General features: G+C 36.2%; 1 protein-coding gene and 1 long non-coding RNA gene across 2 annotated transcripts in view; both read left to right on the plus strand.

Annotated features, from left to right (window-relative positions):
* Window positions 1–12,308, plus strand: part of LOC140150325 (uncharacterized) — a 444,264-nt gene that overhangs the window by 176,984 nt on the left and 254,972 nt on the right. The window lies entirely within an intron of this gene.
* The window catches only part of LOC140150268 (uncharacterized), a 63,525-nt gene continuing 55,501 nt past the window's right edge, over window positions 4,285–12,308 (plus strand). The window contains exon 1 of the mRNA XM_072172275.1: window positions 4,285–4,740. Within this exon, the coding sequence (XP_072028376.1) occupies window positions 4,637–4,740 (104 nt within the window). The 5' untranslated portion in view covers window positions 4,285–4,636. The remainder of the gene's footprint in view (window positions 4,741–12,308) is intronic.

A 12,308-nucleotide genomic window follows, 5' to 3' on the forward strand; every position in this document is an offset into this window, starting at 1 on the left:
GGCCAAAAGCGTGGAACAGCTACGCGTAGCTTCTTTCTCGTTACGAGCAGCTGTTTGACCAATCAAAATAGTCAAATTTAATCACGTGGTTGGGTCGTTAGCTGCGCGTAGTATAGTTATAGGTATCCTCTTTCACAATTATTATCTTGTAATTAATTTACGAAATTAGCATAGATAACGAACTGGTAAAGGAGGCCAAATCACAGCACGTGTCAAGAGAACATGTTGCTAATGCCTGACTAAAATGACACAAAGCATATTTATTTAGTGTTTCCAAGTTTACACCGTGTTTAATATAATAGCAAGTAACTTTATACTCGGGCTGTATTAGCGGTGCAGGGGATATGAAGGTCAAACAACAACTACTACTGATGTAAAGCGCTGTGTAAAGATATTGCAGGGAAAGCGATATCACATGCCACTGTGTAAATATGGAGAGAGTAAAATGGATCATCATTTTTTTTTCGGAACGGGGGGGTTCCTAAATTTACAAAAAGTCGGCGTCAATAAATTGCGGCCGTCACTATTTCGGCATCAAAATGTTATGACCCCGACTCCCACCACCGATACACCTTACCCCCTAGACAGGCTAAAATTGTATTGAAATCAGTCTTTTTGAATACAATAAACACACTATCTGTAGTCATCTTGTGACTCCTTACATTTTGTCATTATCAATGTATGACCCCCCTCCCCTTATTTTTCTTTCCAAAAAGTATGACCCCTATATTTGAGATCCCTTCCGAAGAAAATGATAGCCCCTAAATATAGAACAATCATCATTCTGTTCAGATATTACTTTAATAGCACCTATACCATTTTTTGCTGATATACTACAGATATTTTCATTTACAAAAATTAACAACGTAATATTTGTGAGAGAGGATGTTTACATCAGCTCCACGTGTTTAAAACCGCGAATCTGATTGGTTAATAAGCTGCACGTAACGAGAAAGAAGCTGCGCGTAGCTAGTCCCACGTTCTGAGCCGCTTAGCTTGCCATATACGTCACTATACTTCTAATTCTATCATCCTTATACACATTTTAAGAAATAAATACGTATATATTAGAACTGCTTATTTGATTAACTATATAATTATTTGTCAGGATTCCGGTAAGCATGGAAAAAGCCTTGCTTTTAAATCTGTACTTGGTATACCAGAAATTGTATTTTTCAGTACAAATCAGGTAGCAACCTTCTCTTGTATCAGAATCAACACTTTTACGTGTATTCTCCTAAACTGAGACGATTTTCACGTTCAGAGGTCCTCAGGGGACAAAATACAGATTAAATGATTTCTCATTTCAAGGTCACGAAACTGATTGACCATGTTCATGTAGGCACCTGGATATCTTGATAACTTAAAATTATCTCATGCACCTGCATTCTGATTAAATCAGTAGGGTCAATTTCAGGCATATGAGATCATTAAGGCTGATTGAAATCAATAAAAAATTAACGATTGCGTTCTTAACGAATAATTCTTAGTTTTGATTAGCCATTTTGCGTAGCGATGATCACGTCGTGTACCTGTACCCCTAAAGTACATTACATTTACTAGTGATAAAAAATATGTTAATATGGTGTTTTTATTTGGTTGTTGATAACTGTGCACAACCTTTCATATACCGATATCTGAGACGATAATCGTCTCAGCCGATATATCACATAATGTGTTGTAGGACTACAGAAAACAATGCAGCAGAAGTACACAAGATTCTCACTTGAAGAATATCTCATAAATAGGGTGGATTAAATACCCACAGCCACAGGATATTAATTTGCATAATGCCTTACTTATCTTAGCTAAATATTAATTAAATCAGATGCGATAATATGAGACGGAAACAATATCATTGCACCACTGTCACTGTTGAATTGCACTGTTGCATTAACAAAATATTACATATAAAGTTTTGGTTAGTCGCGCGCTGTCGATCCTGGCTGAATCTTTATCAAAGGTAAACTTTGGTATCGATTCTACTTGGATCGATTGCTCCGGCTACATCCTAAACTATTAAACCAGTTTAAGAACTTCACTATACAGGTTGTGGATAAGAAGTTTTTTAACAGCTCCGTATAAAATTTACTAAATACGTATAAGTAATTTATAAAATGGTTTCCTGATATATATTTTCGAATTGCGAGATACCCAGCACATAAACTAGATCCTATCTGCATATTTAAATTCTAAATTTCTAGTTTCCCTATGGTGTTATTTTATTCAGCGTCAGGAACTGTCAAAGTGTTTGATTGACACACGGTAGCTCGTTTTCCCCTTAAATTGACAGACAGGTATCAACACATCTACACTCTTCTTCGCACTTAAAAAGTGTCTTGTTCGAGCAAAGAAGATGTGAAGTTCGAGCTTGTAATTGAGAATCTTAATTAGCAGGTAATTTCCCTTGTTGATTATCATTAGCGAGATTAGCATCAAAATATGTTATCTTTATAGCCATAGCGTTGGCAAGACAATTGAATTACCACCTGAACATATTTGTTATAATGATAATTATTATGTATTATTTTGCCCCTAAAATTTCACGAATTCGTCTAACTTTTATAATAGATCGATTTGAACTTCTACGCCCTCAAGTACTTGAAATGAAATCCAAGAATACTTTTATTTTGTACTGTTGATACTAGTATTCGAAGCGCATGGTAAGTTTAATGTACGATTATTTGTTTCCATTGACAACCATTAACTAATATTAAGCCTTCTAAAACAATAAATATATAATAATATAAAAATATATTGCGAGTCAAGTCACACTTAAGCAGATAGGATTTAGTTAAATAATTGTTTTGCTATAATTCTTGTTAGATCATTTCTTCTACCTGAATATAAAATGATTTTTTTTAGTATACTTGCCGAAGGCAATTATTAACTCGACCTTAATACCGAATAGTGCCAGTTGACGCGCATGTTGCACTGTATAACGACGTTATCATGGTCATTGCATGATGTCCAGCCTTGTGGTCATTGTTCTTCAAAACAACTTTGTGGCTCCACGAATTTTGTCTGCAGTAATTGTAACATGATTAAATTCATTAAAAGAAGACACCCTTAAGAAATATGTAAGTCTCGACATTGGTACCGAATGAAACAAGTGGTGTGCCTCATCAGAAGAAGGTCAATGTCCTAGCGAGCACAAATTAAACAATGAACCTTTTACAAAAGAAAAGTGCTTTTTTTAAAAACGACCCCATAAATTCACCAAAAGTGGACGTTTTGTAAATTTTTCTCCCACTTTTGGACCCATTTCTCGGGGGAAAAAGAGCAAATGTGTACTTTTCTTGATTCTTTTCATGTTTTGGAACTGTAGTTCGAAATACTGAAGTTCCAATGTCACAAATCCTTCGCGTCGTATTATAAATGTTATATCTGGAATGCTTTGCCAGCCATCATTGTCAGAAGCTGTGTATTTTTGGCCATGTGATCTCGTCTCAGCACCTGCAACCAACGGCTAACGGCTGATTGTTAGATAAGGATCAACATTATTTAGGTTATTCCCATTGCTTTTTTGCCATGTCAAATGCTTTGGCCTAAATTCTTTAGAGCAGTCTGATGCTATACGATTTTGTTCCGAACATGTCATTTCAACGAGGGCTATAGCCTACTTACGTTCAGATTATTAAAATGCAAACGATCGTTTGGAACCTTTTTGGAGGGAGAATCATAAAAGCGATTCGGTTTATTTTTGGATATACGAGCCTACCACAGAATAAACCAGCTAGGACTTGAGAAATTATCCGCCTTTTTGCTCGGTACTGCTCTAGGTATCCAGGTATGCTCCTCTAGCCCTGGACCCACTATAAAGTTTTGGTGAAATAAAATGGATTAAAGAACTAAAGTCCCCATTTGTAACAGCAAGCATTTAAGCATTCAAGCTGGATATTTTAATATGATTGGAAAAGTCATTCATATGATCTTTTTACAAAATAAATTCATGGAAACATGAGAAGTACTGAGATCGATTTGTTTTGTTGGATAATGAACCACAAACGTTTATTATCATGATTATTGTCTCGCTATCTGCACAAGAGAAATACACACGTTCTACTAAATGTTCTGGCTTAATTTGATTCAATTGTCTGTTGAATTCCTCAAATCCACCTGATTCACCACTGATCGTTTTGTTGCTTTTGTGGTGAACTCACATGATATGCGGCAGTCTAGTGGCGCTCTTCAAAAATTGTGTTAGCTGCTTGTGTCATGTACAATGTCAGCCCTAAACTTGTGCACTGGAACTGTCAGTCACTTTAAACTTTGCACACTTGCACGATAGATGGATAATATTTCAGAGAGCGGCTCCATAGCTTCAACCGAGTCACGTAATAATATAGCGCCGTATACTTCCGCGCTCTAAACTAACCTCTTCCCTTTGATCTGGCGTACCTTTCAAGTCTTCTATGGCAAGCTGTCCATCAAGTGGCTGTAACAGGTCTTGGATATCAGTGATGCTCATACTTCTGACTAATGTGTAGAAAGTATAACTTATACCGGAGAATTACTAACTCCTAGCCGTTTGGACATCTATGGATTCGACTTTGATGGATTTGTAATCAAGAATATTATTTTGCTAGTTTTTGTTGAGAAAAGGATTTAGATTTGTATACTCACGTACCTCACCATGGATCTTGGAATTATTACATCATTCTTCTGTGTCCTATTTGTATCAATCTTTAATTTAACTGTTGCTCTTCACGGACGTAATGTGTGCACACAAATACAAAGGTAAGTTTGCCAAAGAATGACACCAATCATATTGACGATGAACAAGCGCAATTTTAAACACAGTTTTGAATAGATTGCAGGATTTCTTTTCTTTAAAAACACCGACGAACTAAATACATTTCTCAACATAATACTATTAATAAACCTCAGACCGAGTGATCGCTGTTGACTCGGATAATCAAAAGTAATGTTTTTGTTTCTTTTTCCATGGCAAATTCACATATTTTTGTTTGGAATTGGAATAAAAATGATTAACGCTTCATCAACATGATCAACAACGTTCACATGACTTTCATTATTTTGACCTTTAAGGATTTTGCTTAATTGTATCTCCGTCATTGGAAGCTAAACACCAGCTAATTGGCAGTCCCTTGTCCTGTGTTGACGGGTCTATTAACATTAATTCATCAGCTTTAGTCTAAATCCGTCAAGAAAGATGGGCCTTTGACAAGAATCTCAAACATGAAGCAAGATAAATTATTATTCACATTAAGTGGCACCTCCGCCTTCGGTTTTCAGAGTCAAGAAGACTCTCTTTGGCGCCCGTCATGGTGACGAATATTATGTTAGCTTAGTGATACCCCTAAAGATAAGATGTAACAATTAAAGTTTCCATCAAATTATATACGTCACTTCAAGATAAACGTCTGGCAAATCAAAGGAATCAACAATATATTTTCCAAGAAATATTTTAGACGGGATCTGATTCCAAATGAATCTGTTACATCTATCAGACTAACAGCTTCCTATCGACAAATGAAAGTGACATAAATGTTAGTGAGTGTTATAACGAAGTCGAAAGTATTTTAACAGTTTTGTCTTAGCATTACGTTACACATGTTACAAGTGAATATAATAACAAAAGAAATGATTGCCCATGATATTTGGAGAAGGGGAAAATGCCCTCATTATCTAGAATCAAACATCTGGATGGGAATTCTGGTTTTATCTCTTCCTAAATCACACGAATAACCATCTCAGAAGTCAAATTAAAAAAAGAATATAGCATTGCAATTTCGTTATGCTGATCCAATATCCTTTAAAGCTCTACGCTTGTACGTAAGCAAGTTTTGTTTTACTTTAGTCAACTTTGCACATGTTAAAATGAGGAACATCTTATCTCTTTTTGAAAAGTGTGGTGAACGAAATGCGCGAAACTATTTGATGTCTTTAGATTTCAGTGTATCATTAATATTTGGTGCTCTGCTGTTTTAATATTATAAGATGCGGGAAACAATGCTAGCCGGTCGGTAATCGGTATAATCATGACTGTTACCTTTGCATATATTTCAACAGTCGCTGACCTATTATCATTGCTTTCAATATATGCTATAATAGATAGTTTTCCTGCTTATCTAAATTCCACACAAGTAGGACCAATAATACGCATGACATAGAAGTTCTGTCTCTTCATCTGGCTGTGACAAAGAATTCAGAGTATATCACCTGTGCTATGTAATTTGATCTCAGCCAGGTAAACGCTTCGCTCGTGTCTATAACCATGATAAGTTTTCATGCAAAAAGTCTGCCGATTATTAAATTCTTTTTAAAATGATCAGCCTAATCCCAAGAAGCATTGGCAATAGGCATGTTTGTACTCCTGAAATATTTTTCATGTCACATATTATCACAGCAAAATACAATTGTAAATAACAGGTCAGATCTGATAATAATCACTCCTTCAAAGGTCTTCAAATCAAGCAATATTTGGCATGCCGATGGGGGGGGGGGGGGGGCAAGCAATATTTGGCACACATTCATGGAGCGCCTTTTAAATAAAACGCTCTCAAAAGGCTTAGGAAAACAGTACGGAAAGGCTTAAATATGCAAATTTTCCTGTTCGCTGCGCTCGCAACATATATTTAGACCATTTAAGGTTTGCAAATTGGCATCCCAAAATTTGCCACGTGCAAAAGGGGGGCCCAAGGATTTTTTGGCAGGCCGAAAGGGGGGCAAGCGATTTTGGGCAGGCCGAAGGAGGGGGAAGCAATGTTTGGCACACCATTTGGAAGTTTTACACCCGGTAAATTGACTAGGTATCCAGGATATCAGGACATGGCTATAGTCAAACTGTGGCTGAAGTATTTGCGGACAAATAATAACTCAGGTGTATCTGTATCAAATTTAAAGAAAGATTAATCATGATCTATATATCATGTTATAATGCGGCTAATGATTAAGATATAGGTTATTAATGTCCTAAACCAAATGGAGATATCGACGTTGCATTAAGGGATGGTAATTGAATTAGGTGTATGGAAATCAGTAGCATCTACCGGATAAAAACAAATAGGCAAACAACAAAATAGGTTTGGAATTTAAAATAATGCACAGTGACTAAAAGCTTGGTGCATTACCCATCTTGGACGCACAAAATTGTGTCGAAAATATTATCAACGCTTACTTAGACCGTTAGATACAAGCTGGCACGTCAACTCTCTTTTAACGAATGAATCAATCTAAATAGATTGAAAAATAGATAGAAAAATATGTACTGCCAAATGGCATGAGTTGCATATGTTTGGAATGAGATTTCAAACTTTTTAGAACGAATATTTTCAATCTTTTTTGGAATTGTATAGGATTTGTCCCTAATTCTAATTCGGGACGGCAAAAGATTGAAAAACAATGAAAATCAATCCTTTCTACTAAAAATTCGATTGAAAATGATTTGCAACTAACTTTAATCACTATAAGATTGAGAATCAATCCTTTTGATTGAAAAAATAATTGAAAATTCAAATCACCCAACTGAATATACAGTCGAAACCGAAACCGATTTGTCCCTAATTGGGATGGCTAAAGATTGAAAATTTTATTTAAAATTCAATCGGGCAGTTTAAGAGAGCAGATTCATTTTACCTAGATTTTCCACACCGTTGTAAACAGCATCAATTCTTTCTACTTAAAATTCAATCGAAAAAGATTTGCCACTAACTTAAATCTCTATAGGTTTGAGAATCACTCCTTTGGATTGAAAAAAAAGGTTTGACAATTCAAATCACCCGACTGAATATATTTTTGTTACAGTCAAACACGATTTGTCCCTAATTCGGGATGGCTAAAGATTGAACATTTAATCTTTTTGATTTAATATTCAATCGGGCAATGAGAAGATTCATTTTACCTATATAGATTTTCCACCCACTCTTGTAAACGGCATAGAACTTGCATGGGTGTATTTTTATTTATTTTGAAAGCTATATAGTTAAGTGAATTTGAGTGGGATCATTGTAAATAATGGTGAAGTTGCCACTGAAACACCTATAGCATCAATACAATAGGACAAATATACCCACATACAAAAATAGAACAGTTACACATAAATCCGTCAAAGTACATATAACCTTTAAAAGGATTTTTGCAATTGAACGTCACAATCCATTACAATCATCAGGGCTTACTATTTCAATTCCAACTTTTGAAGCGTTAAGGCATATATAATGGATTTGTATATTCGTTGGTATAGTCGATCGCTACAAGAATCACGTCCAAATTTATAAGATGATAAGCGGGGGACATGATTGCCCTGTGCTGTGCATCTTTCTTTTTAGCCCCAAAATATGGTAACGGGCGCACTGGCCCATCAAATACCAAAATACACCTTCATTTTGGGCTAAGGTAGTCTGAATCTGATCTCACTTATAGGGACCCTATACCATGTATACCCGACTAACCTCCTAGTTTTGCTAGCTATATCCACGTTTAAAAGATTGATATTAAATGACTACTAAACTTAATGCAATTACCAGCAAACTATTTTATGCAACTTTTATGATGATACATTTATCATGTTTATTGCGCTTCCAGTGATGCAACATAATAGCTTCAACATGAATGTTAAAGAGGAACTTAGCATCAAAAGTATCCGCATACGTGACAAAATAAAAGTAGGACAGGGCCGGAAAACATTACTTTCTTGAATTAATCTACAGAATCCCTCCCACATCTTCACTGCCTGATAAATGTGTACTAGGAGTTGCTAGGTTTAACATTCATGACTTCCAGTTTTGTCTGACAGTACCTGTCACTATTGGATCAGACAAATTGCAGGACCATGCTGCTAAATAAACTGATAAGTTAAGGAAGGTTAGAAATATAAGTTATTTAAAAATAAATCAAACTAGACCGCAGAAAAATATTTAAGATGAAAAACACATTCGGTTCAGGAGCACTGCAAAATCACAGAATCCTCTGAATTCACAGACCTATCTGCGAAATCATATACCTCGATCCCGTCTGGGATTTCACATACTTTTACCTAATTTCAATTTCGTAGCAAAAACAACATACTAGAGAGTACATTAGATAACCCTAGAATGAATGAATGTTTATATGCCTATTTGCATCTCTGCAAATTTAATTCCTGCGTCAGTGCAAAATGCCGCAATAAGGCTGTTACTTGTTGAAGCACATTGTAAATGTTTATCCACAACAAACTAAATACATTAAAGCCTCTTGCAAAGAAAATGAGCTAAAATTCTGTGAATTGAGAGGAGTGTATGAATTCACAGTATAGTATTCCCGAACTGATGTACGCTTTTGATGTGATCTGATTTAAAATATAACGCAACATATATTGATAAATCGCAATACCTCAACTATAAAAATCTGATTTGTGATTTGACGCATTACTGGTTGTGATGTGAAAACTGAAAATGAATAAACGAAGCAAAGGATTGATTAGACAGTTATCTCTTATATAAAAGAATAAAACATTATTTTGCTAAAATAAGGTTAACAACTTAACACAGTTCACATAGTACAATCTGTCAACACCACCTCGGTAGCATGACAGCATGACCATCACAAATTCTTCAGGAGCAACTGTTTAAATCACAGACACCCATTTCGTCAAAAAAGAGGACTGAAAATACGCCCCTCAGAAAATCTCCCTTACACCTTTAACACCAATGTCAGCACAAAAGTATATCAATGGGAAGTCATTTTGACAGATGAAATTTTACTTTATTACTTTATCCATTTCCGTAAGGACATGTTGAAAAGTTCTGTCTAAAAACTGTCATCTTCTGTCCGGTTTAATTTATAGTCTATAGCAAAGCACAGATTTTGTTCCAGATTTAGGAGTCATTACTCATCAATCGTGCATCATTGCCATTGACGCTACTTAATATGCAAATTTTTTTTTTAACATATTGCACCTGCACCTGTTTAGTTATGTTTGACCAAATTGCATGTTAATGATTGACGTTATCTAACAACAGGTGACAACGCGACATTCCCAATTCACCGTCGAAGTTATGTAATAATCGGATTAACTACCATAGCAATAGATGAATACAATTTTTGAATAGATCTCCCTGCACTACAAGCAGGTTGCACTCATCACCTGTGTATGTCTGCAATCATAGATTGAATACAATACCGCTCTTTTAAAAGATACTAATCTTACAGGCGCGAGTGATTAGCATTTCTTTGACATCTATGGTTCAATGCATAGGTACCACGTGAACGTTGTAGTGCAGGCGAACTATTCAAAAATTGTATTCATCTATTGCTATGTTAATTAATCCTGTTACATCATCATTTCGACGGCGAATAACGCACTCCATTTACAGGCGAACTGAAACACGAGAAAGAAATGAATATTTAAGTTAGAAGGGCATTTCGTGATCCACAGCCTCATCCCCCCACTTTTCTCAAAAAAAGTTGAGATTTTTATATCACTGGAAACCTCTGGCTACATAATGTTTATGTACAAAATATTTCTTGCAGATTGATTCGTTTAGCAAAGATATCGTGAAATTTGAATTTCGTTCGGGTGCACCAGAACGAAATTACAACGCATTGTCTATGGAGCAGTGTAATACACATAATTTTGGGAATAGGTTTTTTCGTGGATATCTAATGAAAAATGACATAAATAGAGGATGCTAGGATCACGAAATACTCCTTTAAGTCTATATCATAAACCCGGGCATAAACAAGCGAGCGATTATCGCGATAGTTTGGGGATATTTCCTTCGATTTGTATTTTGAATCAGTGCGCATTTTCCGGCATGGCGGTGTTTTATACGCAAGTCAGTTAAAAAACTAAATAACCTTGTTATATACATCGATTCAACGTGAGTGACACAGCATTTGTATACTGATCGGACCGACATTGTTTCAAACATATGATTTGAATTAATTCAGGACCTAAATTTCCCAATATTGTGACCTATATAATTGCCGCAGTTGGTTAATATTTTATTTTTTGTGCATGGCAACAAACATGACCAAAAACACATGTGACTAAGTGACAAAAACTAAGAGGGAAAAAAGAGCAGTTATACCGTGAGATTGTCATCTGTCATTAATGTTACAACAAAGTGGTACATTCTTTCCTGGTACTTTGCTGGTAACACCATGATTTCCGTCATGTCAGAATGAAAGAGAACATATCCGCCTTAAGATATACCAGTCATTGTAACTTTCTGGGCAAAATTTACTGTAAAAACGCCCGGTAAAAACGAGGTCAAATCATTACAGGTCCACATTTCCCAAACCGGCGAAACGTAATCATAACAAGCAAACAAATATGTTATCACCATTGTGTGAGGGGTGCGCACAAGTATGTTCTTACGTAAAAGACAGATGCATGAATCACGCAAAGTTGGCGAAGTCCTTGGCCACAGTGCATTTGTCAAAGATTACTCGCGATCGAGGGGACGAGCGTCGCGCCGACGCCGCGACGCCGAGTCGCAAAGTGGCGAGTATGTGGTACCCAGTAGCTTCTATTCCTATGGATAATATGGGTGCAAGTGGTCTGTTGCTAAGACTAACTGCATGGACACTTCAAGGGAAAGGTATTACTTTGTTCAAGGTGATTATGTTTATAGGGGTCAACTTTTTGGATTTATTTGGGGGTGACAAACCGTGTGTCAAACCCGAGGTGTCAAAGTGGTGGATCTTTAATGCTCTTACGTTACCTTTTTGAGCTTTTGATAGAGCTAGGATTAGATCCCTGGGATTAGATTTTGTACCATGCAAACTTTTGGCACTATGGTACTATTGTTCTAGAAGCTAGATATAAGTTTCAATGCAATTCGAAGAAATATACATTCTCAATACTTGTGTTTTGGTATGTGGTGTGCCTATCACATTAAAAAAATCAATTTCAGATACTTGACTTCTTTAACGGCCTTTTGTCAAAAGTTTACCGACATATCAAAAGGTACCGACATATTAATTTTGTATCAAACCACTCTAGCGTTTCTCATCACAAGTTGAGAGTATCGCCATGTTGGATTTTGCAATGGCAGATTTGAATCACGTGTGCTAACCTAATCCCGCAAGCGTATACACACGCGTACGCGATTTGACGCGTAAGGTGGCCCAGAGACGCAACCGCGTTTAACTAATTAATCAATTAGAATATGCCACAGTGAAATGGCGTTACTCTCAAATTGAAACGAGACACGCTATAATTGAAGACGCGGTGTGATTGGTTATTGACATGCGCAGTACGGCATTTTTGGTCTGGTTGACAGGACGTCGTACGCAAACTAGTCTTTTTAATTCGGTCTTCAATTTATTATAATTTTGCCCTTTGCACGCGTCCGTCA

This window comes from Amphiura filiformis, chromosome 1 (assembly GCF_039555335.1).
Source record: "Amphiura filiformis chromosome 1, Afil_fr2py, whole genome shotgun sequence".
Taxonomy (NCBI): domain Eukaryota; kingdom Metazoa; phylum Echinodermata; class Ophiuroidea; order Amphilepidida; family Amphiuridae; genus Amphiura; species Amphiura filiformis.